This window comes from Mixophyes fleayi, chromosome 1, assembly GCF_038048845.1.
Source record: "Mixophyes fleayi isolate aMixFle1 chromosome 1, aMixFle1.hap1, whole genome shotgun sequence".
In the NCBI taxonomy this organism is placed as follows: Eukaryota; Metazoa; Chordata; class Amphibia; order Anura; family Limnodynastidae; genus Mixophyes; species Mixophyes fleayi.
In genome coordinates this window covers 119,679,940-119,706,990 of record NC_134402.1, presented here as the reverse complement: position 1 = coordinate 119,706,990, position 27,051 = coordinate 119,679,940, and the positions used below count along the sequence as shown (strand labels likewise).

General features: G+C 39.2%; 1 protein-coding gene across 1 annotated transcript in view; it reads right to left on the bottom strand.

Annotated features, from left to right (window-relative positions):
• The window catches only part of SCLT1 (sodium channel and clathrin linker 1), a 94,188-nt gene that overhangs the window by 34,584 nt on the left and 32,553 nt on the right, over positions 1-27,051 (bottom strand). Inside the window, exons 7-16 of the mRNA XM_075199888.1 lie at positions 26,878-27,013; positions 26,115-26,237; positions 24,371-24,436; positions 18,260-18,313; positions 17,571-17,641; positions 17,168-17,258; positions 16,151-16,242; positions 14,691-14,868; positions 6,697-6,795; positions 1,975-2,046 (exon numbers count right to left, since the gene is read on the bottom strand). Coding sequence (XP_075055989.1) covers positions 1,975-2,046; positions 6,697-6,795; positions 14,691-14,868; positions 16,151-16,242; positions 17,168-17,258; positions 17,571-17,641; positions 18,260-18,313; positions 24,371-24,436; positions 26,115-26,237; positions 26,878-27,013 — 982 coding nt within the window. The remainder of the gene's footprint in view (positions 1-1,974; positions 2,047-6,696; positions 6,796-14,690; positions 14,869-16,150; positions 16,243-17,167; positions 17,259-17,570; positions 17,642-18,259; positions 18,314-24,370; positions 24,437-26,114; positions 26,238-26,877; positions 27,014-27,051) is intronic.

Genomic DNA, 27,051 nt, shown 5'->3' with positions numbered 1-27,051 from the left:
CTGATTGACACTTCTTTGTACACCACATAATGATGACAGGTAGGTTAGTTAGACAATGCCTCACGTGCTAAATGTGCACATTAAGTATATAAACAAAGGGAACAGTCCCCATCACAGAGCTTCAACAGCGGACTGGAAAAGAGCAGGGTCAACAGTTTAAGGCTGTGTAGTACTTGAGATTTTCTGGAACACATTAAAATAGAATAAAAAACATTTCGAAAAAAAAATAAATCATAATTCTAATGAAAACAGATGCTGACCCAGAGGCGTGTAAACATGGGCACTGAATAATGACGCCTGTTAAAAGGGAAGTCAGAACCTTTTATTTTGTCCTTGCTGTTAACAGAGCATTTAAAGTGTGTTCTCAAAGCTTCCCTGCAGCATAGTGTACAATGAAACTAGTTAGTTCTTCCATTATATTGTACCAAGCGCTAATACGTGTGAACACCCCAGGCAACATAGAATACAAAGCAAGGCAAATGCAGGTCCATTTGTTTATTTTTTTAGGACTACTTGTATTGAGGTGTTTGCCAGGCTTTAACAATGTGCGTTGAAAATGCGATATTAATGTCTGTGTGTACACTCCCCGTACTCTTCTACTCCTCTCTATTCTTTTATATATGGACTTACTTTGTAGAGGACAAAAGAAGTGGAACGCAAAAAGTATGACATATGCTTGGTGGACATTAAAGATTATTTGGAACTCTAACTGCTGTTTAGCAGTCCAACGCGGCTTTATAAAGATAATACGGCAATGGTCACATGCAACTCTACAGAGTGTAAGCCTGAGAGAAGGAATCTCTTACTTCTTTATTTGTTTTAAATTTTTATTATTATGTTTGTTCCCAATTGTGAAAGGCAGTGGAGTACGCTTGCACCATAAAAATAAAGAAATAGGACCAACCGCTATCCTGTGGCTCGAGGCCACTTTGTCAAGGTATCCGGGCACTTTTCTGCAAGAGCTATTTATACAACAGTGTTAACCTCTCTTATGAGGCTCTGATTAAAACCTAATCATGTTTTGAATATAAATAGTGTTTTTTTCCTGGCACTGTACACATTATATATAAAGAGAATATGAAAAGGTTTCAAAAAGATTAATCCATAATAATAAGAAAGATCACAGCAGGGAAGTGTCGAAGTTTCCCAATCTTTGGATATCCAGTGCGAAAACCAATTACATTATTTCTTGAGTAAATAGAGCTGTTAGGTTGTAATACAGGATTACTCTGAATTCCTCCTTTGCATAAATAACATATAACAAATTGTATTAACTCTGTATTCTTACTATGCATTAACTCAATATTTAAATAAAACTATGCACAGTATATATGTAATAGCAACCAGGAGGGAAGCAGAAATAATACTTTTGTATGTATTTTTAGGGGTCTTTTCTATCCCAAGTAAATAGATTCTTTAGAAGCAGCATAATTAAAATCATCTTGCTGTAGTCTAAATCGCCTAACTGTATTCACACTATACTAAATAAAAAAAAACAAAAAAAACACTGTAATCCTCAGAATTTAGTCAATTCTCAAATTATCTCTTAAGTGTTAAATGCTACTATTTGCATGTAATGAGCACTAAATGGTACTGAATAATCAAGGAGTTACACTGACTATAGAATTATTTAGCTTGCATTGATAGTGCCGGACAGGATCATTAAGACAAACATTATGTACTGTGAATCACAATTAATTTAAATAAGAATTTTGCAATTTCAGGACATTTAGTTGTATCTGCGATGCAATTCTATACAAATGCACCAACTATACAACATGATAAAATTCAGCATTATTGCTAGACACAGACTTACAAAACATTTATATTCTCATGTAAATATTTAGTAAAAAGGCTTCAATATAAGGCAACTAAATAGTTGTGCCTAAGTGTTCTCACTTAACAATGAATGTATACATTTAATGAATACATACATTGAAAAAAGATCATCACAATCAGTAGAAGACCACTTACCATTTGCAGCGCTGAGAGGTCGTCTGTCAAACGTGAAATCTGCACATTACAAAGTTTTTTGACATTTTCTACCTGAAAATAAAAATGATAAACATTTACACACACACACACACACACACACACACACACACACACACACACACACACACACACACACACACACACACAAACACATCATGCAAAGAGGAAACTTAAAGTATTCAGATCTTGGAAGCCAACTGTAGAGTGGAAAGTTTTCAAAGTATAAATTCATTATTTCTGCATAGCCTTTTCAGTGTGATAGAAATTTTGACATTTTGTAATTTACAGAGAACCTTTCTTCACAATTTTTGAAATACTGCAAGTTTCTATTATGCTAGGTTATCCTACCATTGACTATCAACATAAGTGAACACTGCAATTAAATTCACGGTGTGTCGGAATATGTGTGTGTATGTATATATATATATATATATATATATATCTATATATATATCTATCTATCAATCAAACTTTCCATTCATTCTAGAAAACAATCATGATAAGTAGCATGAATCACATTTACCAGTATTAATATTAAGAAAGTAGCATGCAATGTGAATATGTTGAAATGTGTTGAAATATAGTCAGCCAAGTAAGAGACTACAATTAGTAATCATGAAATTGCACCTGCCAATACAAAGCGTCTCACATCCTTAGAAACAATAGATATGCCTCAAATGACTTCAACAGGATGATGGCACTGTCACTTTACAGAACTGTATTGCTGCGCTGATCCAACTAGGAATATTCTAAAGAAACAAAATAGGTCCCACCTCAATGAAAAAATCGAAACCTAAAGTGCAGTTGGAAAAGTTGAGGTGAGACAAATAATCTCCCTAGTCCTGCTGTACTTGTTTCTCTGGAAAAAGCCCTGACTGAAAATAATAATAGCTTGTATAGAGGTCGCTGTGATAGGCAATCTTGCTGTACAAAAACCCAGTCTGGCACATTTCTCAACTACTAGTGTGAATTTATCAGAGGCAATTATTTAGTGTAGTTAACAGCTGATTAAAACACAAACATCAAAATGTTACCGTACCTTGTTAAGTTTAGTATTTAATTAAGTATTAGATTCATAAAAACTTTATGGAATACAAAGATTTAATAAAACTATCATTCATATATTATAATTGTATTAGTTTTTTTATTTTCATTTTTACTACGATTTTCTTTTTTATGCTGACAGGTCATTTTTAGGTTTTTAGAGCCAACTAACACTGCTTGCTAGAACCTTAGACTTTTTGGAGAAGCGTCACTAATGGATTGTGTTGTGTTTATATTTATTTCACTGGACAAGGAACTAAATATTCCACAATGATTAGCTGATGTGCAAATAAGAATACAGAATACCTAAATATGTGAACACCAGGAGAATCCCTGCATTGTCAGCGCTAAAGTAAATATCAGTCAAGTATGACACTAGCAAATCAGACAGTCTCAGACATCTTATCGTTCCTGAATGAATACAGTGGGAGCCAGGTGTAATGGAAGACCAGCAAACTAATCATGGACCAAACAAGTTGCCTTAGTATGTTGCTATGATTTTGTAAAATGTGGACCAGCCACCAAAAATTTCTATATTTTGTCAGCATAAATAGACTCAAACTCAATAAAATGTTATTTATCCACTTGTATATCCACTAAGAGGAACTGAACTATCTTACCACCATGTTCATATTTGAACATTTTTTTGTTTTAGGTAAACAGGCAACTAAATCCCAAAAATGTTCAGTCTTCCCATAAACAAAGCATTTATACATTGTTCAGTCTTACACTGTTCTGCAGAGCTGCATTGGAGTGTCAGATTATGTATAAAAGTGTAATGCTGGGTACACACTACAGGTTTTTCGTCCAATAATTGGACAAATCAGCCGACATCCGACTGTTTGATCAGATATCGTGTAGTGTGTATACTTATACAATAATCTAAAGTCGCCCCAAAGTGCCGATCATCGTGTCGTTTGGTTGGTCGTACTGTTTAATTTTTGCCGACCAATCACCTTCCAATCCCGCAGTGTGTATGAATTCACCTGACTATCAGCCAATAATGTATCTCAGAGTGACAGGTCTCAGTCTGCCTGCTGATGATCTTGTCATGATCCACGGTCTCTGTCAACTGTCTGCGGCTGTTTTTCTTTATAGAAGAGACGGATATGGATGGTACAGGCTGTTCCCCCCTCTCTCACCCTGCACATGTAGTCTTAAACCTCTGTGTGCTGGCTGGAACGGATAAGATTAGTGCAGCATGAGAAGATTAGAGCAGCGTCCCTCCGTTCCTGGGGTTGAACTTCAGCTGCCGGAGATAAAGCGGTCACACAGAATTTACGGCCTGTTTACAGTTCGGCACTTAACACAGTGATGTGTGAAGACAGGCTGCCCAATACAATTGCCGGGCTCCGCTGAACATCTCTCAATGAATTAAGACCTAAGCTGTCACTTGCCTTTTATGGACTATCTTGCAGCCGATAATTTTGACAGATGAAGAGCAGAGATCTGATGATTATCGTGTATAGTGTGTACACGTCAATCGGTATGTTGATCGGGATTTTTCTAATTTATTCTGTTGTTGGTATATCGTTAATCGTTTACTTCTCTGTAGTGTGTACCCAGCTTTAGTCTTTTGATCCTCATCACCAACAGATCTAATCAAGCCCACAGCTATAAGACACTGTTATTGTTACTTGAGGAGCTAGTAACACACGTGTGAGCGGTTGATGCGATACAATAAAATCACCCTCCTAAGCTATTAAGAAAATGTTGGCTTCCTCTAAAGCAAAAACCTGTTGGCTGGGACTACACAAAGGGTTCCAAAATATATTCATGGGGTCCCCTGATAGTTAGCTATGCAATACATATTATTGACTACCTCTTTTGGGGTCCTACACACATACACTTAAAGCTAAATAGTTCCAGCACCGCTGTACAGACTAATCAATAATAAATCCATCAGTTATATGCTGTTGTATGTTATTTTGCTCAGAAGCTTTCATATGTATTAATGTCCAAAAGAAGCTTAACTTGCTCTTTAAAAAGGACAGTTTTATATATCAGTAACATAGCAGCAGTGTAGTACAGTGGTGCTCGTGGGACCACGTGTCAGTGTTCCTTTGTTTCAGGACTCCAAAAAAGGCTGTTCTCAATCAAACATATTGCACATCTAACAGGGGACCCCAAAAAACGAATCTGAGGTTACTGCTCCACAGGTTGTGCAGCAGTTGTAGCAGTTAAATTGAAAATAGTAAAGAATGGTTAAAACCAGTGGAGTTACTTGTTTATTGGAGTAAGTATTTGCTAGCCCTTGATCTGAGCCATAAAAGACTCATAGGACGCATTTTCATTTATTTTGCAAATTTTACCAAAAGGAAGAAAAATCCTTTAATATTAGCCATTTGAAATTCTCTAGCTGCGGCTTTGGATGAGAAAGGGGATAAGCCATACTCATAGACATGTGTCCAATACAACATGACCAAAAAACAGAACATTACCCAGTTTTAATGTTTGAACTTTCAGACTAAAAACTGCATCTGCATAGAAAGTCAGTAACATAAAAAGTACCTGGAATATAAAGATATGAGGCATCCAGTTGGCTAAATATCACAATGCTTTAGAAGTGTTGATTGTGTTACTTTTACAACTGCTGGAACCCACTACAGATGTCTCATGCCAATGCTTTAGCAAATTTGGATCATTTTGAAGATACTTGCCCAGCACCACAACTAGATGGACTTTCTGCACCATTGCCAGGTGTATATTTTAAATACTTTGTAAGTGTAATGCTTAATGGGTTAGATGCAGACATTAGAATCTGCAAACTTGCAAAGTTCCCATCTCCAGGGAAATCAGGTAAATCTGTTTTATTAGCGGTATAAGGTACTGCTGCTATAAATGACCCTTTACAAGCCAAGCTCATGGTCTACTAGCAAGATTACCTCCGTATTGCGGCTCTGTTAATATCTTTTTCTGTTCAGTTTATTACTTGGTGGTGTGAAAAACAATTTAAAAGGGTCACATTTTTAGAGAAATATAATGTAGCCAAACATATACATATCGCACTCTAAACTGAGGGTTTACAAAACACTTTCTTATTAATGTTCAATTAAGTAATTTAATAACATGTTTAGTTTAAGTGTAGCCCCCAACTGAAGACAAATGGGGTGGTTTCTGTGCAATTCATCATGTACAATCTACATTTGCCAAGATGGAGAACTTAATCTATGCTAAAGCAGCAATAAAAATAAAATAATTCTAAGTCATTTATTTTAGAGGGTTTAGGTATGTCAGTTTAAAACAGAGTAATCTTAATCCTGCACTCAAGTCTTCTCATCAAAACGCGTCAGCACTTAATAAATAAATAACGTTTTCTGAAACATGAACCTATACATAAAGATGGTAGTAGATTTTTAGGACACCATGCCACTCAGGATGTTGATCAAATTATAGTATAAAAAAGCAAATGGAATAAGGTCCTAGAGCTAGGAATCTTAATGTGATGTAAAAAAAGACATCTAAAACTGCAATTAACAGTAGAAACAGTATTCTAAGAAGGAAGAAACATGCTGACCACAGATGAGTTGGATGGAAGATTTCAGTATCTGCCAGAAGTATGCATGAGGTCAAAACCTTATTATTGTTCAATGAAAACTCATATTTAACACTTAAGCCTGCATTTGAAGTCAAGAATGTGGGTGTAGGCATCTTTACCTCTTTTCGTGTCCTCGTAGCAGCTTCTTGAATTATCTTAGCTATTGCCTGCGTCATCTTTTCAATCTCTTCTCCCTTTTGCTTTTCTCTAAGAAGTGCCTGCAAATGGTATAGATAAAAGGTGATGACAAGGAAACTAGACAAATGCAATGCATCAAAAAAGGGGGGAGCTTGCACACTAAAATGTGTTATTTTTAATAAGCCTGAACAGTTTTATTGTGCAGTACACAGCAATTACTTACAGGAGTTTTATGTTAGGCCCCACCTGCAATGCTGGAAGATCTTTTTACATAGCAGATCAGATCAGGGTTCTTTTTACACTAGGGCAGGGTAAGATTATTAATAGCTTATAGAGTAGGTGTATACTGTGGAAATGAGATATCATTTGAAATATGGATAATGGCAGATTTCTTTTTTACATTAAAAAAACACTATCACATATTCCAACTCGCTATTATCTGTTCATTTTGGGTTTCTCATAAATACCTGTACATATAGAACCAACTATAGCTTGAATCAACCGGACAAGGTTATTCTTTTTAAATCCTCTTGAGATCACCCAGGCAGTTAATCCGAAGGGGTTTGTAACTGTTTTCTAATGCACACTGCCTTTCCGCATACTGGATGCAATATCTTTATCTTGTAGAAATTAAGATTTCTAAAGATGCACCAGACTGACAGTGGAATTTCATTTGTTTTCAAATGTTGCCAGCTATACTTCTTGTTTGAAAGAGGATATTTCTTCCTTTGAATGAGTGTTTTCTTGCCGGAGAACCGAGGCTACTTAGAGCTCTTCTCGCAAAATGAACTTGGGCAAATACATCATTCATATATCTCACTGCATTGGTGAAATACAAGGCATGTAGTCCTTAAGAAGCATTACTTAAAGCTTTACCTGTGCTTTACTGTGTGTCAGCAGGCATCAGTTAAAGCATAAACAAAATGACCCTACATCTACATGAGATAGATTAACAAAACAAGTCTAGTAATTATATCTATTGAGTTGGTAATATATATTCAGGTTTGTCTATTTAATTCATAATTCCTTTGTTATGAAATGCTTTTAAAAAAGAAATTGTCCATTAACCTATGTTCGACACAAAAGATTTGCTATGGTAGGAAAGAGGTTAGATCAATGTTATAGAATACATATATACACACACGCACATATATAATTTATGTAACATACACAAAACATGGCTACATAATATACATATAAAAACATTTTTATATAGCTATGTATTGTTGAGCTGAATAATATGCATGGAAACAGATACACTTCACTAGGAATGTCCAGCATGCTCTCTAACAAACAATAATGTAAGGCACTGGCAGACCCTTGTTCACTAACACTGTGCTGCAGCTCTCTATAGACAGGAACTGGATCTGACAGAAATATAATCATAATATACTAAAGGAAAGAGAGCGCTGTCAGGTATCCAGGAGGATGAGCGAGATCCTGCTGTCTCGGCTGGGATTGACTTGACTCCACCTAGAGGCAGGGAATCTGACAGAGCGGAAGGTTTTCACCAGGGATCCCCGCAAGGGAATTTGGACTGTGCGGCTTCCACCCTGCAGGTCGCGGTTCCCAGTGAGACAGGACAGAGAAGTAGCTCGAGAGATGAGGGAGATTTCCAAATAGCTACCAGAGGTAGAATGAGAAGAGGCTGAGAGATGAGACACTTGGAAGTGTAGAGAACAGGAGACTGTAGCGGTATACTGGAGAAGCAGAGGCGATGATCCACAGCGATTACCACTAACAATTGGAACAGGTAAACAGAGATCAGCGGTGCACAGGATAGACAGCAGATGATGAACCACAGCTATTACCACTAGGGAGTGGAAGGGATCAGTGGAGGTCAGCGGTGCATGCAGGATAGATAGCGGGCGTTGATCACAGCGACGATAAGGGAGCTACTTCCAGGCCAGGTGTAGAGACGAAGAACCAGCAATGAGACGTGAGGGGAAGAGCCTTATAAAGGAGTGCCAACCAATGAAAAGACAGGGCAGGTAAAACAGGTAAGGTGGTCTGTGCAGGCAGCTGCCGACAGGACAGCAGGCAAGATGGGGAGAATAAGGATCAGGACAGGCGCGCCGATCCTCGAGTGGTGGTCCCAGAAGGCCGGCGTGTGACAGTACCGCCTCCTTTATAACGTGGTCACCACACACCTAGGACCATGTTTCCTGGGGAATTTGGCATGGAACTTCTTTAATAGAAGATATGCATTGACATCAGATGACCGCACCCATGAACGTTCCTCGGGGCCAAAGGCCTTCCAATCCACAATGTATTTTACTCCCCCTCTAGAGTACTTGGAGTCCAGGATCTGCCTGATCTCCAATTCCTCAGATTGTTGAAGCTCAGGATGAGGAGAGGAAGCAACGGGAGAGGAAAAACGATTAATGACCAGAGGTTTTAAACAGTGAAATGTGGAAGGCATTAGTAATCCGAAGAGCTGAGGGAAGCTGGAGCTTAAAGCAAACATGAGACATGACTCGAGAAATCTTGAAGGGAACCGATGTATCGGGGAAGCAAATTTCATACAAGGTACCCCGAGACGGATATACTTGGTAGAAAGTCACACCCTGTCACCAACCCTCAGGGGAGGAACGGCTCTGTGCTTCCTATCCGTAAATAATTTATAAAAAGGGTAGAGGATTTCTTCAGGGCCCTCCGAACTTGTACCCATGTGGAGAGAAAATCCTTCCATAAGGAATTAACTGCAGGAACCTGGATAGACGGTAGAGACGAAAATTCTGGAATTCGGGGATGTACACCATAGACAATAGAAAATGGGGTCACTGAGATGGACTCATAAAAGCCATTATTGTGCATGAATTCGGCCCATGGTAACATATCAACCCAATTATCTTGGTTAGCCAAGGAGAAAAGCCTGAAGAACGTCTCCAGATCCTAATTGACCCTCTCTGTTTGCTGAGGATGATAAGACGAGGAGAATTTTAGACAAATACCCAGAAGGTGACATAGAGATCTCCAAAACTTAGACACGAATTGGACTCCGCGATCCGAGACAATCTCCAAAGGGCAGCCAAGGAGGCGGAAAATCTCTTTCACAAAGTGTTGAGCCAAAACCGCAGAGGAAGGCAACCCAATCAAGGGAACAAAGTGCGCCATTTTGGAAAAAAAACGGTGCACAATAACCTAGATGGTATTACATTTTTTGCAGGTACATCTGTGATGAAGTACATTGAAATATGGGTCCACGGCTTAGTGGGCAACGGGAGAGGCTGAAGACACAATGGAGGTTGGCTAGGGGATTCGCGTTGATCACAAACTGCGCATGTGGCTACAAATTCCTTAACTTCAGACTGGTACTTGGGCCACCAATACCGGCAGGAGATTAACTCTGTCTTCTGGGCTCCCAGGTGTTCAGCAAAACGTGTGGCATGGAACCAGATCAAACGTCTCTTCCAAAAGGTAGGGGGGGGAACAAATGTTTTCCCAGGGGAAGGAGTGGGGGGAGTGAATAATTTGACAGGATTGACACGTTTTGGATCCAGAATGGGACGCGTAAGAAAATTCTCGGGTTCAGAGTTCTCAAAGGCTCGGGATAGCGCATCAGCTTTCTTATTCTTCTGACCAGGCTTGAAGGTAACACGAAGATTGAAACGTGAAAAGAAGAGCGACCAGCGATCTTAACGAGGATTTAAACACTGAGCGGAATGGAGATAAAGGAGATTTTTATGATCCGTAAAAACTGTGACGATGTGTCGGGCCCTTTCCAGAAGATAACACCATTCGCTCAAGGCTAGTTTAATGGCTAGTAGCTCCTTGTTGCCAATGGAATGATTCCTCTCAGCTGATAGAAATTTACAGGAACAAAAAGGCGCAGGGGTGAAGTTTCCCTTGACTGGATCTTTGAGAAAGGACAGCTCTTACCCCAATACTAGAGGCATCGACTTCGAGAAAAAATGGGGAGGGATAAAACGGGCTGTTTCAGAACAGGAGCAGAGAAAAAAGCTTTTTTGAGAAATGAAAACGACTCGACAGCCTCTGGAGACCAATGCTGAGTGTCGGCTCCTTTTCTGGTGAGCGCTACTAAAAGGGCAACGATGTTGGAGTACCCCAAAATGAAACATCTATAGTAGTTGATGAAGCCGAGGAATCGCTGGATAGTCTTGAGTATTGGGGCGAAGCCATTCCAAAATAGCCCGAACCTTCTCAGGGTCCATCTGGAGACCAGAACCAATGTAACCTAGAAACGGTAGTTCAGCAGCTTCAAAAGGAGAATTTTTTCAGCTTACAATAAAGATGATTTTTTCAAACTCGAGAAAGAAGCAAGATGAAAACGATTAGACTGGAGATCCTTAGAGAAGATTAAAAAAGCATCAAGATATACTACCACGGAAAAATACAGGAGATCAAGAAAAATTTCATTAACATAACTCTGGAAGACGGCAGGAGCATTGCATAGGCCGAAGGGCATGACTAGATATTCATAATGGCCATCTTGCGTGTTAAACGCTGTCTTCCACTCATCTCCAGCTCGTATTCTGATGAGGTTGTATGCCCCCTCGGAGGCCTAGCTGCAAACATTTTTTGCTCCTTTAATGCGATCGAATAGTTTGGTGATCAGCGGAATGGGGTAATGGTTTTTAATAGTGATGGCATTCAGACTCCTGTAGTCAATTCAGGGCCGTAAAGTTCCATCCTTTTTCTTTACAAAGAAGAAACCAGCTCCTGCTGGAGAGGTAGAAGGTTTAATGAATTCTCGTTGTAAATTTTCCTTGATATAGTTAGCGGTAGCCTCAATCTCCGGCAAGGAGAGAGGATAGACACGTCCACTAGGTGGAACTTTACCATGAATTAACTTGATGGGGCAATCCCAAGGTCGGTGAGGAGGTAAACGCTCAGCATAGGATTTATTGCAAAGGCGGAGTACTGAGAAGGGAGAACGGAAATACAGGAGTCTGATGAGGCCAAGAGTCCTCAAAGGTTTGACCTGTGTGAGACATCTTCCTGAGCAGGCTTTACTCCAAGCTAGAATCTGAGAGAAAGGCCAGTCCAATTGGGGCGAGTGGAGGTGAAGGGTAAACCTAAGATAAGAGGAATGGTGGTAAGAGGAAGGACGAGAAAAGAGATTTTCTCCCAATGTAGTGCTCCTACTTGAAAGGAGAGTAGTTCCGTACAGTTGTGAATAAGAGCGTTGGTGAGGCGAACTCCATCAATGCCAGTAATAATGATAGGTTTCTCCAGAGGAAAAGTAGGGAGAGCCAATTGCTTCACTAGGAGTAAAGAAATTAAATTTCCGGCAGCACCCGAATCCAACAGAACAGTAGTATGGTCAGTTTCAGAAGGCCAATGTAAGGCGACGGGAAAGGAGCAAACTTGGTCAAAAGAAAAATACGGAGAGTGGTTAAAAGCCCTTAGCCTCACCTATCCTGAGCAAGCTAAGGTCTGGCGTCTCACGGCCATTTAGGACACAGTTTAAAGATATGTCCTCAATCCCCACAATAAAGGCATAATTTGTTCTTCAGTCTCCTATCCCTTTCTTCGGGGGTTAGTTGAGAATGACTCAGTTGCATGGGCTCATCGGAGGGGCTAGAAAGTTGAAACCGAGGAGCGAGCCGGAAGGACGGACGTTTTTAGAGTTTCCTTCTCAGAGGACCTTTCTCGGAATCAGACGTCCACTCGGTTACATAATGAGATTAGGGCATCCAAGGTAGCCGGTAAATCTTAAGAGAAGAGAGTGTCCTTAATCTTGTCGGAGAGGCCCTGCCAAAAGGTAGCCACCAGAGCTTCGTCGCTCCACTGAAGTTCAGAGGACAAAGTCCAAAATTCAATTACATATTGGGCCACCAAATGTGAACCCTGGTGTAACTGGAGGATACTAGAGGCTGAGGAGATAACTCGTCCTGGCTCATCGAAGATCCTTCGGAATGTTGAGATGAAGACTGAACAGTCGCGGCCCCCTAGGGAAGTTCCTAGTGAGACAGGACAAAGAAGTAGCTCGAGAGATAAGGGAGATTCCCAAATATCTATCCCAAATAGCAACCAGAGGCAGAATGAGAAGAGGCTGAGACGCGATACACTTGGAAGAGTAGAGAACAGGAGTCTGTAGCGGTATACTGGAGAAGAGGAGGCGTTGATCCACAGTGATTACCACCAATGAGTGGAACAGGTAAGTAGAGATCAGCGGTGCACAGGATAGACAGCAGATGATGAACCACAGCTATTACCACTAGGGAGTGGAACGGATCAGCGGAGGTCAGCGGTGTATACAGGATAGATAGTGGGCATTGATCACAGCAATTACCACCAATCAGTGGAACATGTAAGTAGAGATCAGCAGTGCACAGGATAGACAGCAGACGATGAACCACAGTCATTACCACTAGAGAGTGGAACGGATCAGCGGAGCTCAGGTGAGGTGGTCTGTGCAGGGTGCCGCCGACAGGACAGCAGGCAAGATAGGTATAATTAGGATGAGGACAGGCGCGCCGATCCTCGAGTGGTGGTACCAGAAGGCCGGCGTGTGACAAGTGCAAAGCATAGAGTAAGATTATAAAAATAATCAATTTATTAAACCAATACCTCTGAAGAAACGGCTCATTGCCGAGAAACGCGTCAGCTAATTTGCATACCTGTCTGGTGTTGGTCCTCCTAATTAACCTCAGGGTTTGGCTCTCAATGAGCTATTGCACTATTTCAACGAGGAGAATTGATACTTTTGTGGATTGCGACACTGAGACTGACTGTTTACGATTTCGATATCTACAGGCTCTTGGAAGAGATAAGTACTTGTTATCTTATATTGTTGAGTGGTGCCATTTGGAAAGGATCGATTACATTATTATGTGTCTCAAGTGTTCCACCATATATATATATATATATATATATATTTCTCTGGACGTTGTTTGCTCTACATATTTTTCTTCGGGATACATTTTGTACTACCAATAAATTTTGGATGTTGCTTGCACTATACTGACATTTTGGATCCTTATTTGATCTTCAACAAGCCTATATAAAAGGACCAAACTGAGAATAGTATTGAGGCTATCTCCAGACTATTTGTCATACTATATGTGATGTGTGTGTTCAGGAGCTTTTTATGTGCCATTTGCATATTAGCTTAATAAATTAATTATTTTAATAATTTTACTCTATGCTTTGCGCTCTCTTTCCTTTGGTATATTTTGTGTTCATCTTTCTCTAACACACCAGACATACGGTGACTGACAGTTCAGTGGCCTTGTTTTTCAGAAACACACTGTATGGACTGGTGGGTGAAATTACAAGTGAATGCAGTTAGACTGGTCCACCATTCATATTTTTTTAAGCTGAGAAATTATGCTGGATGATCGATACGAGACCCTGAATACTGTTTTAGGAGGAAGATCGTTTTTATCATGGCGTTTCTGCCCTGAGTGATGTTTTTTTGCATCACAGTTTTCTTCACATTTTTTGTGTAAGTTTGAATACAGCACACAGTTTTTGTGTGTAGTCACAGCACATTGTTGTTTGGGATTACACCATTTACTAAAAATAAAGCTAAAAACTATATTTGTTTCTGTTTTCACGTATGAACATGCGCTTGAAAGTGTGGACCTAGTGTCGTGGACATTTACATCAACATAATTTGCATATTTATTAAGGAACTACCATGCACCCCATGCAAAATTGATGGACTAATATTTGTATGGCCTTTTTTTTTTTAATGCACTATTACGAATACCTTCTATCCATATATAGAAGATTGCAAGTGTTCTGAAGCAATAGCACAGGTAGAAGAATAAGAATAAGTCAGTGGAGGAGAGACCCTATAAAAATATTCAGTTCTCTGGCCACATTGCAAAACATTTTGTGGCTGGGTGTTCCTCACTCACTTAAAGAAAATTGTGTGGTTCTGCTTCTACTCCTCGCACCATTCCCAAGACAGGATTAATAAAGTTTAGGGAAATGTGTTGAAACTGTAGGATAATGTAACACAAAATGACAGTTCCAGCAAAAGTACAGACAGGGGGTTTACCTGGTCTTTCTGAAGGTTGGCTTCTTCTAAAATCTGCATACACTCACGGGCTCTGGAAATAGCTACATACTTCTCTCCTTCCAATTCTGAAAATTTTGCCTGTAGCTCCCCAATGTGTTTTTCCAACCGCGTTTTTTCTCCATTTAACTGTTCTACATTTTGCACTGATGCTCTCAACCTTTGTAATGAAATTGAGCGATAAATTTTATCAACACAAATACACAGCTCAAAGCAATGATGTAAACTGATACTATAAGACCAATCTGACCTAGATATTGCAAATAAAGTCAATGTTTTACTCTTGAACCTGAAAGTATAACTTGGGTAGCTTATGCAATGTTAGGTATCTATTTTCTCTCTTATTCAGTTGAAATGGTCTATGTAGTTCATGAATGGCAGCGATGCCATGTGCACAACATTTCACACATTATATAGCACAAAGTTATCTCAGAGTTAGATCCACAACTCGGATAACAGACTGCATTTTGTCTTACAAAGCAGAGACAATACAGAATTTCAGATATAGGAGATAATTAGTGTAACTAAATCCATGCCCATTACATTGACAGCAAAGGTATGCAAATAAAAATAACTGTATGCATTTAAGGTGTAAGAGTACACTAATGGATATAAAAGAGCAAGAGACTAAACCTATAAATAAAATACGGGAATACAGGTTACCAAGACTATTTAGAAGCCACTGTTTGACAGTAGTAGGGGTCAGAGACTGTATATACATGAAATAACTGTAGTGTTCATATTTAACTAACTAAGTACAAAATGCTTTCCATCATTCTTCTGCATGAGGTTGCCACGTTTGGTAGAAGTGTTTTTCTAAAAGCAGTCCCAGAGTGGCAGAAAGTATGGCAAACATCTTCTCTGTGACTTGGTTGATTCATAAACAGGGCAGAGCCAGTGATGTCACAATAACTGAAATGACTACACTCTGTATCAGATCCCACTAGGACATTGTGCTAATGACATGTGAAAACTTAATGTTAGCCTTCTATAATGTTCTTATCAACACAATTGTATTGTGCAGCACACTGGCGTTTGATTTGTAAGTCACAACAGTGCTCCATAGCTCTGAGCAGTGGGGAAAACAAGACACGTTAAAAAATATAAATAAATAAAAATAAAAAACAAAAAACTACATACAAGGTAGACAAAATGTTTACAAACACGAAAACAAAGGGTAGGGAGAGCTCCGTCCATGAGAGCTTACAATTCAATTGGAAGAGGGCACAGCTGAGGAGCGAGAGTGGCACAGTTGTTAAGATGCATTAGCATAGGTAGTATAGGTGGGAGCAGGGTAAGTTCCAACAGAATACAATGTGGATACTCTTTTGACGTACAATATAACAAATCATACATGACATCACCGGAAGTCAGCTACTTACACAGAGCATACTGATTAATTAGAATCATAAGAACAAAAGCATCACCTTAACAGTCATTACCTGGTTTCTAATTGCGTTACTGCAGTCTGAAGCTGTTGCACCCGTTTGTCTGACACTTCTACTTTGCCCCGGGCGGCCAACACCTCTTTTTCCTACAGAGCAGAGAATGGCTTCAATATAATCCAATTTGCAACACGAATAAAAGCACCTGGATCTCTTTCTGCTCATAAAGAGCTGGAGAGATTACACAAAGCATCATTACATACACATTTTCATAGCTCAAAACATTTACTTATTGATTTTTATTAGCAGGGTCTCAGTTATGGTTTGCAACATAAAGACACAGATACACAAATCTCCTCCATTCTTGCTACCCCCTTGTGGGCTATAGCTTGGAGTGAAATATCCACCAGCTTAAAAGTGATAAGAGCTGGGGCACACGTTGGATCAAGATTTCATAGATCTAATATTACAGCAGTTATTGTCTCAACGTGAAGTTCAATGCAACCAAACAAAATAAATAAATAAAACTATTTTACAGAAAGAAAAAAAGACGTAATATTTAGCTACATCGCTTTCTGTTTGCAGTAAAAGAAAATTAAGTAATGGAAACACAAACAGTGGTTACATCTCTTTAAACTGAGACTATTATAAGAAAAATCTTTTCAGCATGACTTTATGAAACCCCTAATCCAGAATAAGTCTATACTTCTTCAGTACTGCATCGCTCTTGAAATGGAACATTCCCTGGTACTACATTTACCAACAATTTCAGGTGTCAGTTGTTAAATTAGAAAGGTCCAACCTGCACTAGAAACAGATAAATAAAACCAAACAGTTCATACATCTTCTGCACTTGTTTGAAAGATTGTAACATCACTACTCTGTGTGCTTGCAGACTTGTAGTCACTTAGACTGGCTACACTCTACATACTTTCTGTAGCTAATAATTGTAGCCACTCTAATTGGCTGGAGCATCCTCTAGCTCTGCTCACTTCTTCTCCTGCACACTTTTGTGTAAAAAAAAAGAATCTAAAAAACAGTTCCCAAAGAAGAATAACTATATGAACGACTTACCTTTCTCTTAACTTGGTCTTCATGAGTCCCCTTAACTATAGCCAGTTCTTCGACTTTCATAGATGCTGTTTTTACGTCCAATCTTGCTTCCCTGTTAATATACATTTACCTAAAATAAGCTATGCACACAGAAAGGTGCCGTGAAAATGCAATTGTGCAGTTCATAGCTATAGTACAAATTATCTGTGAAAGACTGGTCTGGAAAAATGTATCCTTGTTGATGATGACAAAATTGTCAAACACTAGTTTGGATAACATTAGTGACAGTGTTACTCCACAAAAACTGTACCTGCTAACTTTACCTGGCTATTTTCTGCTATAATACTATATTATACGCATGCAATTTTTACAACATAGAAATAAAACTATAATACATCCTTCCATACAGACAGACATGCAATACCTTAGCTGTTTTTGAAGCTGTTCGATTTCTATCTGCTTCTCATTCATTGTGCGTAGAAACTGCTGATTTGTCTTGAAAACAAACACATATAATTTTGTAAATAAATAGCAGAACACTTGTTAAACAACAAAGGTTCTATTTGCAGAACAATACTTGAAATATCTGAAGTAGTTGTAATAAAATAAAATGTTCTTTTTGAATAAAAAATAAATAAAACAATATATAATCAGAAAGAACATTGCTGGGAAATAAACAGGCACATTATGTATCGCTCAGTGTTTAGGCAACTGACGGGATTGGAGGAATCTGGGGCCACCTCTCATTTGTGGTGCTACATTTACAGCACTATAGTAGATTATCAAACGCTAAGCAAAAGTTTACTTCAGCAAATTCCATTGATGTGAGAGTAGCTAGGTATAAATAATCATGTGCGACACTGAATATGACTTACCCATACTGTTTAAAGAGAATACTTCTAAATATAAACAGGAAAAGTATACACAAGAATTTTCAGCTCAATCTCAGACTAATTGACTAATGTATTCCATAAAAATGTACCATACGGAGCATGATAACACTATCACACATGAAAGGGAGGTCATGTACATTAATTATGCAAAAGAAATCTTGGAATTGATATTTTATTTATTGGATGCACTTAAGGTATAGCAAGGGAGTGCCGCATTTACCTCATAGTGTTGAGGGACAGAGATGGGCTCTGTGTAGGGAAGAAAAGCAGGATCCTATGGGAAAATATAATCGGGGGACTAATCACTGAAATATCTTATTTTATGTACAGGTTTATTTTGTTCAGACTACAGTAAATAATGCCAGTTATACAAACAACACAAAACACTGTTCTTTTCACCAGACACAATTCTACTAAACTTCCATGACAGTGCTGATGTAAGGTATTTACATGAAGAGAGCCACACGTATGTTATAAATCTCAAACCACGAACTAAACAGGACTTAAAAAAAAATAATGATGTCATACAATAGAGTCTATGGAGTAAGTTAGGGATCGCCATATGTGTCATGGAGGGAAGCACGCACTACAGTTAGACAGCCCTGATGTATGGAAACAGTACTATTTTTGCCTTCATTTATTCTCCACAGCTAATTTATCTTTTACAAAGTTTTCCTTTCCAAAAAAAAAAATTTCACTCTCCTGCAGTAGTTTTGTGACTGTTTGAACACAAGCCCTGCTTTGAGATGATTCAATACACTGCATTTGTTAACCGCAAAATTTATATGGATATTCTAAATTAAAGGTGATACTAAAGTAAATTTACAGATTTGCCCCATTAGGTTTATTACACTTTATTGGCCCAACTGCAGTGTGCTAAACGTCTATCTGGAAATTAATTATTATTTAACGAAAACGAGGAAAAAAAATAGACAGGGAAGCTGCATGTGTCTTGTGTTGTTTGTTAGTAGCAGTAAAGTTGCAATAAAAAACAGTGCCCCTGTCTTGAGTGACTGTCAGACAACTTGTCAACTATATATACATTTGTGTTTAACGCTTTTCAACAGACAGGACACCTAAAAGAACTATACGTTACCGAATTGATAATAAAAATTATTTGAAAACTTGATATTAAAATCGTTGCCGTCTTGTGTTAAAAAAGCAGCATGTAGCTAGAGGCGCGGATTGTAGTTATACATAAGGAGGGAAAAGACCCTAGCGACTGTGCAAGCTACCGTCCCATCTCCCTTCTCAATGTTGACATTAAGTTATATGCAAAGATCCTGGCTACCCGACTGAATGAAGTCCTTCCGGGTCTAATTCATCATGATCAAGTGGGTTTCATCCCGGGTCGCCAGGCGAGGGATAATACTCGCCGCGCGATTGACCTTGTTCAAATTATTAATCACAGGCGCCTCCCGGCCATGATGCTCTCACTAGATGCCGAGAAGGCGTTCGATCGGATTTCTTGGGATTTTATGACCCTAGCGCTGAAGGCGTACGGCTTCACGGCTGAATTTCTGACTGGGGTATCTGCCCTCTATAATTCTCCCTCAGCTAGGGTCCTGGTTAATGGGTCTCTTTCCGACCCTCTTTTCCTCTCCAACGGGACGAGACAGGGATGCCCCCTTTCGCCCTTAATCTTTGCTCTAGTGATAGAACCCCTGGCGGCGATGATCAGACAGTCGGCATTGATCTCGGGTGTGACAGTGGGGCCGCGGGATTTCAAGATATCTCTCTTCGCGGATGACATACTTCTTTCTCTGACAAATCCTCAGGAGTCTTTACCCGCCTTATATAAACTTATCGATGAATATGGCCTCCTGTCTGGCTATAAAATTAATTTTGTTAAATCAGAGGCCATGCTCCTCCACGCTTCCCCTTCCCTTAGGTCCAGCTTACAGACAAATTTTACGCTACGTTGGCAGGTAAATAAGATCAAATATCTTGGAGTTTATATCACCTCGTCCTATGAGAGATTGTATTGGGAAAACTTCCCCCCCCCCTCTGTCAAAAATCAAACAGGATTTGGAGACTTGGAAGAGCTATATCATATCGTGGCTGGGGAGGATTATTGCTATTAAGATGAACTTGGTCCCTAAACTTCTGTATCTTTTCCAGACTCTCCCAGTGAAGGTTCCCGACTCTGTGTTTAGGGATCTGCATTCCTCCTTTCTAAAGTTTATATGGCGTGCCAAGCCCCCTAGAATTTCGATAGCAGTGCTTAAGAAGCCCAGGGCTTGGGGAGGCAGGGGTTTTCCTGACATTAAATTTTACTATTTAGCATCCCATCTGACCCAGGTGGCGGTAACTTTTGCGCCTTACCAGTCCATAGCTTGGGTGGACTTGGAGACCCACTATGTGGGGGTCCCCTCCATGGCATCACTCTGGGGGTTGGCCAACATAGATACACCACCAGCGGCCTCCTCTCTTCAATCTCTTAAATTCTGCTTATCCCTCTGGGACTCATGCCGGGTCAAATATAAATTGTCCTCCCCTATTTCACCTCTGACCCCCCTCTGGGGCAACCCACACTTCCCTCCTGGCAATTCGACCCAGCAATTTAAACTCTGGATAAAGGCGGGATTACGGGTGGTCTCGGACCTGGTGGTTAATCAAACTTGGGCTTCTATGTCAGAACTTCATCATAAATTTGAACCGTTTCGTCCGCTCTTTTTTGAGTACTTCCAGGTCCGACACTTCGCCATGTCTTTGCCCCCCCAGGAGGCTCTCCGGGCCCCGACCTCCTTTGAGTACATGTGTTTACATTCACCTCTCACCAAAGGGATGATCTCCCAGATCTATAATTGGCTCATAGATTATACTTTCGATACTCCAGGACGACATGAGCGGGAATGGGAAAATGACTTGGGTCCTCCCCCAGACGACTTATGCTGGGAGGAAGTCAGGGAGGGGATTGCCAAGAGCTCAATCTCTACTTTGATTAAGGAAACTGCCTACAAAGTGTACTATAGGTGGTACTATACTCCCGATAAGCTGTCTCGAATGTTTCCTACGGCCACTCTGAGCTGCTGGCGGAAATGTGGCCAGAGAGGTACGATGCTACACATATGGTGGACCTGCCCTCGTATAGTTCCTTACTAGAACATGGTTCTTACACTCAAACTCTGTGTCAGAACAACAGATAAGTAAAGACCTCTGGTCATTCCTTCTCTCTCGCCCTATACCCGATGAAAGCGCGCCTTCTAACAAGCTTATCTCCCATATTCTGGCAGCCGCTAAATCCCTAATAGCAAAGCACTGGAAAGACCCTAGGGCTCCCTCTATGCAGGAGTTACGGTCGTACATAGGTCATGTCGCAAGCATGGAGAGTATAACGTGCTACCTTCATGATAAATCATATAACTTTGATAAGGTGTGGGCCCCGTGGTACTTACTAGAAAGCCGTAGCTGCCTATCCAATACGGCTCCTCCCCCGGCAGCTGGAACATAGCTTCTGGGCCGCCTCTGGACCCCCCAGGCTGAATATGGTGCGCGGTGGGTGAGTAATGTCTATATGCTACCTCTCAGTCACGTAACAACTGTAACTGTGTGTTCCAGCTTTTCTTAGCATTGTTCCAAGTTTACGCGCCTATCTATTTATTAGCTATTTTGTTGACAATATTTGTGCCTCTCTACCCCCTCCCCCCACCGATATAAAAGTATAAAACTCAGAGGAAACACCTTGATTATTAAGATTTTTCTTGTCAAAAATGTTGTATGTACTGTTCCTGTTGTTTCCTCTTCAAATAAAGAGTTTAAAAAAAAAAAAGCAGCATGTATTAAAAGGATCAATCAAATATACATTACACATGTACAGAAATAAACATTCTTTTGAAATTTTATTTAAAATAGTTTTATCATCGTTTAACACTATATATGTATCAGCTATTGTTTGTTAAACAATATCTGCATGTTTAAGGCTTTGCAAAATTGTTTTGATGAATAAAACAAGGGAACTATATTTTTGCAGAAACAAAAGCAAAATTTAAATCCAGGACCACAGCTCCATCTTACATCACCTAGAAACCCAAGTGGGACTCATGAACAGGAACCCTGGAGTATTAGAAGCCAATCACCTCTCCCAGCGTCTACATGTGAGGTTTCTATAGTCTTACAGGTGGAAAAAGTGTGGAGGTAAACAGATTCCACTTTATGATTGTTTGGAGATTGGATGGAAGCCACATGGTGTCCACTGAACTTTACTGTCCAATAGACACTTACTTTGAAACTACTTCTGGCTATTAGTAGGCACGGGCAGAAAGGAGAATCTCCTGGATCGCAAGCCTGTTCTACTAGGTGGCGTAGGCGGCGTCAAGGCTGGTTACAGACTACAGACAACAGAAGGAATACGATGCATATTCTGAGTCATTCTGTTAGCTAGTATACAGTATACGAAGCAGGTGCACTATCTGACCTGCTAAATTACTAATTTGATAAGGCTCATACACATAAGAGCTAAATAAAACAACGCTAGTTAAAGCATAGACACAACCTTGTACTTTCTGCTCACTTTCTGCAATGCAGGGTACTATGCACATACATAGGTGTTCCCATACAACTCTACTGTATTTTATTAAGAATACTGTGTTCCTGAATGCTGCAAACAAAGTCAAAATTTACATAAAACAAAGTGAAGCGAACATTTGTAAGAAAGTGCAGGTGTAAGGACCATTATTTTACATAAACATAAAACCACTTTCATCATGCTTTGAATAAACATGCTAAACGATTTAAAATAATGCCTTCAACTTATTTACTATACAGACTGCCAGATTGATAGCAAGTATATAAATTAGACCCCCGTTCTGGTGACTAATACAAAATAACAATAAACAATTCCTTAGAAGGTGTCATTGCTTTTTATACTAGCATGCTTTCATTTATTTTCATTTTGGTTTATTTCAACCTGGCCAAGCAAACCGTATAGTAGGTCTACACCAAGGAAAAATACTCCCCAAAACAAGGTTCAGAATGACTTTACTGTACATTGCACTTGAATTAACAATGTAAAACAAACCCTTCTTCTATAGAACACACCTTCCCTTTCAAAGTGAAAAGTTGTTCAATTCCTTTTCTTATCAATTTAAATTAGATTTTACAAATGTGAAATAAATGCATGCGTCTTGCAGGGATTCCAAGTAACATTTGACTCCTTTTTCCCCAGCAGAAACTGCAATTGGCTGTAGTAACTGTCAATCACTTGAGGCATTACACTGTTGGCTATTGCAATTGAGCAGGGCTTTCTCATGTCACCGATACATGTACAGTTGGACGAGATGTTAAGATCACAGACCAGACAGCAGCCCAAAATTCACAACATGTCTCTCTATTCACTGGATCTGCAGCATTATAGAAGTGTCATTATTTATAATAATAAAGGGGTTGTCCACTTTGGGAAAACACTCCAGTCTTTAGCTGTTAAATCCCCTCCATTGGAAACCCCACTGTTACCTGAAGTGATCTGCTGGAACACATTGATTCACAGGAGGCACAGAACACAGCTTTCAGCACTGGAGGGTGAAGTAGGTAAACGCAGCAGCTAATTGGCCAGCTGCATGCAGACTATTAATAAGATGCTGTGTTTGCTGCTTATCTCCTTTGGAGACAGTTCCAGTCCTTCCCATATGAAATGGGCATTATCTATGTTTTCTAGCTGTATTCTTGTTAGTTGCCTTCCAGGTAAATTTACTTTATTCTGAAGCCCTTTAGAGATAACAGAGCTACATACCTGCTTACTACAACCCCAGGTAACCCCACCACTCCATTCTGTAATGGAAGCCAAGGACAGTCACCATTGATGTTCCAAGGTGTGCAGAAAGGTGTGCTGCATTTATCTAGCAAGCTAAGCAATTTCCATGGTCATAAAAGGACTTGCTCAGACTATTCTTTTCAATGGTTAAAGATCTGTAAACATTTGCTGTAGTATACACTGAAGCTGCTAGACAGGTGACAGAAGTCTCCATATTCAACTGCTATGGTTACAATTTCAGAAGAGAAGAGGTGAACAATAAATTATTTTATGAAGAAAGAGCTATTTTGTCAGCTAACAAAAAGTATCTTGTAACATTTTCCCTCTCCATGTATTAGTTATTGCTCTTTTAATATACACACAAAAGTATATTCAGTATTAAAATTGACTGAACCGATGATTTGAACGCAACATTAAACTTCCCTTATATAAAAAAGCTTGTAATGGACCCTAAAATTTGTACTGTTCATACCTCAATAAACCCAGGAAAGGTTTAGCACTGCATGCTCAGCCATCCTCTCTGTTACATTTCACACATCACAGTCATTACTGTTTTTATGGTGCAGACATTTGGCTTACCAGTTCCACTTTTTCATTAGCTCCTTGAAGTTGTTTTGTTAGCTGCTGAAGATTTGCTACCTGTTCCTAAGAAAAACAAAAAACAAGGGTTGAAATGTAGATCGTCATTATGTTGTTTTAATTGCTGCTAGATAAAGAATAACACTGATTTCAGGATCATTAAATGTAAGAACAGAAAAAGAAAAAAAGGTATCAACAGATCACTAAGATACTAAGGGCTAAATTTACTAAACTGCGGGTTTGAAGAAGTGGAGATGTTGCCTATAGCAACCAATCAGATTCTAGCTGTCATTTTGTAGAATGCACTAAATAAATGACAGCTAGAATCTGATTGGTTGCTATAGGCAACATCTCCACTTTTTCAAACCCGCCATTTAGTAAATATACCCCTAAGAATCTATCGTAAGGTAACCCCACTGGTAACTATTTTATGAATAATTGAATCATCTAGCCCAGAAATGTACAAGTCAGTAAACAATTTGTACCAAGCTATGAGATCCTATATATTCTATATAGAAAATATATTGCTTAGTTTGGATTCTTCAATATGCCGATGCAAACAGTAACACACATGTATTTAAACCCTTGGTTATGAAAATAATGAAACCTGTTTGCGCTACACATTTATGGATGATGTGAATGATTTTATTAAATAGGAGCGCAGAAAAAATGGCTGCAGATGTGGTTTCCTTTTTATCTGTTTAATATGGGAGAGGCAAATAATGGAATGCATTTACAGGACTAAATCTCAATAGTACTCGGGGTACCCATTCCCTAGCCATAAAAACATATCTGCACAACAAAAAAATGCTTTTCTAAGAAAACAAAACTTTCCATCTCTGGAAACATAATGTAATGTGAGAGAGCGAAAACCAAGCAGAGTGCGAGAAGAGAGAGAGAACGTCTTGAAACACAATAGCGAGATGAAGCATGAACACAATATATATATATATATATATATAAAAAATGATATTGATATTTTGTTTCCTTTATTTATAAACCAAGTCACTGAAATATTTCACCCAGATGATCTGGGTCACATGATTTACTACTTGCTCAAAATCTGAGATTGGAATCTTTAGAAAGAAAGTCGTTAAGGTGCATTACCATGAAAGGGTTTTAGGTTGCTTTTATTGATCAACGTTACAATCATGAAAACATCTAGTTAGGTTTTACCGGTTTACAAATGTAGTGTTTGCAGGTCTGCTATGTCTAACAAAACCCTTCAACAGAATTTAAGTCCCACTTGCTGGTGTCTCTTGCTTCATTCACTCAATTAACCAAACTTAGGCTACCTCCATCTATCCGTCTTCTGTCCCACCTAAAAATAAAAGGACTGTGGGACTGGTGGAGGCTACTTTTATTAGCCCTGTTTATCTCTTTTACTTTTATAAAAAAAATGAACAAAAATATGTTTACTATAGGGGATGAGGGATGAAGTGTTGCTTCTCATTAACACTTCTGTGTGCTGGTTTGTTACAGATATTTTGACATGAAAATCGCTGTTCAAGTGTTACTCTGATCATCTATAGCAAAACCTCATTCGGGTGTTGGAATAACACAAGTTTTATAGCATGGACCAACATTAGTCATCTTTCACCACTGATTTCAGTGCATGATCACTTTGCCCAAAGGCCACATGGTTATTTAAAATTCAATATATGACAAGTAGCTTGCCTTACACTCAAATTGGTAACATGATAAAATCCAGCCTAAAACGGCTGTGAGGGGGGCTGCAGACTACCTTTTGTTTCTGTCTCTCTCCCACATGTAAGTGTGCATTAGTCATATGTTCCTGATACAGCTTCTGCAGGCGTTCCAATTCCTGTGCAACAGTCTGCCACAGCTCTAAGGCATTCTTCTTCTCCTAGAAATAGAAAACGCACAGTAAGCGTACATTTGTTTAGAAACAATATGTCAATTCAACACATCCTCAACAGATCATGAACATGCCACACAAATCTATACAAGATTGTATAGGTGAAAAGCAAGATTTAATTCTGTTCTGCAATATTTACAAACAGCACATTATTTTTAATAAAGTGGCAAAATACTGTTATACAGGAGAATACGGCAGGGATTTTAAAAACCATACTCAAGGTATCATTAGAATACAAAAATGCAAACACATTACAATCAAGCAGGGGGCACTGTTGCTTCAACTATTCTCAATGCACGCATTATCAGAGGCTGAAGGACTGAGCAGTATATTGCTGTACCTTGTGTACTCCAGATAGAATTTCTATTCTAACACCATATATGAAGAGCTAATTTAATAGGTCACAGATGTTTCGTGAGTTAGTGTACATCTGTGTAGTTTAAGAAAGCTGTGCCAGCAGAGCTAAAATAGCTCTTACCAAAGTCATAAAAAGGGTTTATTTCTTTGATTTTTACCTTATCCGAGCTTTACTCTGTGGGAAAAGGGAAATTCTCATAGGTGTAGCATTAAATTTGTGAATTTGCTTGCTAGGAAAAGATTTTGGAATAATGCGAGGTTTCCTGCTTACTTGATTTGCCAGTTGCAATTGTTCGTGTAGGTTTTTAATAAATTCTTGTTCGGTAAGTGCCTCGCTGGCCAAAGCAGCATTGGTAGGGAGAGATTCCAGCTGCTTCTCCAGAGACTCTTTTAATTGTTCATGAAGCCTGTGAGAAATAAAAGTAATCTCTTGAGATTTTTTTTT